Source organism: Lolium perenne, chromosome 7, assembly GCF_019359855.2.
Source record: "Lolium perenne isolate Kyuss_39 chromosome 7, Kyuss_2.0, whole genome shotgun sequence".
NCBI classification, from domain to species: domain Eukaryota; kingdom Viridiplantae; phylum Streptophyta; class Magnoliopsida; order Poales; family Poaceae; genus Lolium; species Lolium perenne.
The window spans coordinates 230,846,895-230,849,602 of record NC_067250.2 but is presented as its reverse complement, the minus strand read 5'-3'; the positions used below and the strand labels follow the sequence as shown (position 1 = coordinate 230,849,602).

General features: G+C 53.8%; 1 protein-coding gene across 1 annotated transcript; it reads left to right on the top strand.

Annotated features, from left to right (window-relative positions):
• Positions 1–359: 359 nt before the first annotated feature.
• LOC127313913 (uncharacterized) lies at positions 360–2,198 on the top strand. The gene has a single exon (XM_051344394.2). The coding sequence runs from the start codon at positions 466–468 to the stop codon at positions 1,954–1,956; it is 1,491 nt and encodes a 496-aa protein (XP_051200354.1). The 5' UTR covers positions 360–465; the 3' UTR covers positions 1,957–2,198.
• The last annotated feature ends 510 nt before the right edge of the window (positions 2,199–2,708 follow it).

Below are 2,708 nucleotides of genomic sequence, written 5' to 3'. Positions count from 1 at the left end.
AGGGAGGAGGGAAGGAGCGGGGCAAGCAGCAGAAGAAAACATGTTCCACTATTCAATCTACCCGGATCCACAATTTTATAATTTTTGTTTAGCTTAAAATAGGAATGATACAAAATTAATATTTTGTAAGTTTGTCATTGCCCATATCCTCATTTTTCAGTTTTTTAAATAAATATTTAAGGTATAATTTTCGATTTTTTAAACTAACAAGTTCAGTGTTGCTGGGGAGCACAAAATATCCACTCGTTTTACTCCAGGAAAAAACAACTTCGATTCTGATTCGGTCGGTTCGATGGTTTCTCGCATCAATATTGCCCGACGCCGGTCGTGAAACACGCCCCAACAACCCAAAGCCAAGCATAGCATTCCGAACGCGAAACGCAACTCGTCTTGTTCCCCTCCACGATCCCCAATTTCCGAATACCTAACCCTAACCCAAGAGCCGCCGGAGCTACCGCCGCCGCGATGCTCCGCTCCCCCGGCCACTCCCCTCGCCACCTCTCCCCCTCGCCCTCCCCGGCCCCCTCCACTCCTCGGCCCGCCTCCCCCACCCCGTCGTCCGCCTCCGCCTCAGCGTCCACCCTCGCCACCACCACCTCCTCCAAGCGCCGCCGCCCGGAGGTGCTCGACGAGGACACCTACGTCGTCGCCATCGAGCGCATCATCGAGCGCGACTTCTTCCCGGACCTGCCCCGCCTCCGCGACCGCCTCGACTGGCTCCAGGCCGTGCGCTCCCGGGACCCGCTCCTGCTCCGCGACGCGCAGCTCAAGATCCTCGACCGCCGCCGCCGCCTCCAGCGCAGCGGGCCGCTCCCCACCCCGACGCCCGCCACCTCCACCGCGCTCCGCTCCCCGTCCTTCCTCGCGACCCCCTCCGCCGCCCCCTCCGCCGCGGGCGGCCCCGAGGAGGAGGACGAGGACGAGGACGTCTCCGCCGCGCTCTCGCTCGACGGCTTCTTCCGCCGCTACACCAGCGAGGACAACGAGTCCTTCTCGCGCATCCTCGACAAGGTCAACCACCGCCGCCGCGAGCGCTACGCCCACCTCCTGGAGCCCGGCCAGGCGGCCGAAAAGCAGCTGCTGGAGGATGCCAAGCGCGACAGGGTAACTGATGGGTACGGTACGTCAGGGCAGCCGCCGAGCACGCTGGAGGGCGCCAAGTTTACGGCCAAGAACCTGCTCATGTACCACCCGGCTGACCGAGGGGAGGCGCCGCTCACCGACGAGGAGCTCGCCGTGCGGCTAAAGGGGCTCACCAAGGAGATCGACAAGTCGAACACCAGGCTGCATGGGAAGGCTCTGGCTGAGGACGGGAGGCCCAAGGAGGAGGAGGCGGCCGCCATACTGTATGCTCTGGTTGCAGGCTCCACTCCTGGAGGAATTGCCTACAATGATCCTGACAAAGGAAAGAAGTACGATTTGGAGGATCTGAGGAAGACGCCAAACCCGTTCTACATCGAGTCGGGGAAGAAGGCAGACAACGGGTACAGCTTTGTGAAAACACCGTCGCCGGCACCTGGCGTGGACGAGTCCCCGTTCATGACGTGGGGTGAGATTGATGGAACGCCGCTGAGGTTGGATCCTGATGAGACACCAGGGGGTAGTGAGAGGTCACATTTCAAGATCCCGCCTCCACCTGTTCGAGATGTCAAGGCGCACGTGCTGTCCAGGGATGCTGCAAAGAGGATAAAGGCACGGACGAATATGTTCCACAAGCCTCCGCTACCATCCCCTGCGAGGGGAGGCAGTGCCAGCCCTAGGACCCTGTCGCCTGCAGCACAGAAGTTTGTGAGAAATGCCATCGCCAAGTCTACACGGACCATCGACGAGTCCCTCCGTGCAAGTTACAGAGGGTCAACCCCACCTGCAAGCACTCCAAAGACGAGGTTTTCAACAGACCCAGGCCTGGGATCACGATCTCCTTCGGCGAGGAAGGGTTCCACCCCTCCCTGGTGATTTCAGTAAACCTCAGTGTGTTATGTATATCCATTTTTTTTCATAAAATGGATACATGTTCTTGCTTGTATTGTCCCAATCTCAGTTTATATAGCAACAAGAGGAAGCTAGTTTCTTAACCATGGAGTCGAATCTCAAAACTTCCTTGAGGTAAACTCATCTGTATAAACTATTCTTGCATGCCAGACTCCCAACTGTATTGTGATTTTGCAATGGTCTTACTAAATTATACCTTGATGCCAGATTTCCTACTACTATTATGGACAGATAGTTTAGAAAATCTAGGCTAAATGCTTCTGTTCCGTACTGGAATACTGGAAACCCTTAATGAATATATCACGGCCAGTGTAGTGGAGTTACCCACCTGCACGATTTAAGATGGCTTGTTTCGGACTGCCTCTCAACTCTGAATTGTCAATCCCTAAGAGTGAAATGCTAATCAGCTAATGATTATCCAGTTACTAAACGCTCAAGCAATTTAGGTGTTACTTCAGTCATATGCTAGTGAGGTTATCATATCCCTGTGTTTTACTGATCACTTCAGTTTCTTCCCTGAAGGCGCTCATAGTGTAATTATATGTCCATTTTGAGCCTTATTTGTATCAGGTCAATATTAGAAGAAGTAAAAGTGGTAGTGTTTTGCCTAGTTATTTGTTGATTCACCGACTTGCTCTTTGATGTGGGTTATTCGGGTATGGAAGAAACCAACTGAAAATTATTTCAAATAGAAGAGCCCAGTATAAACATATGCT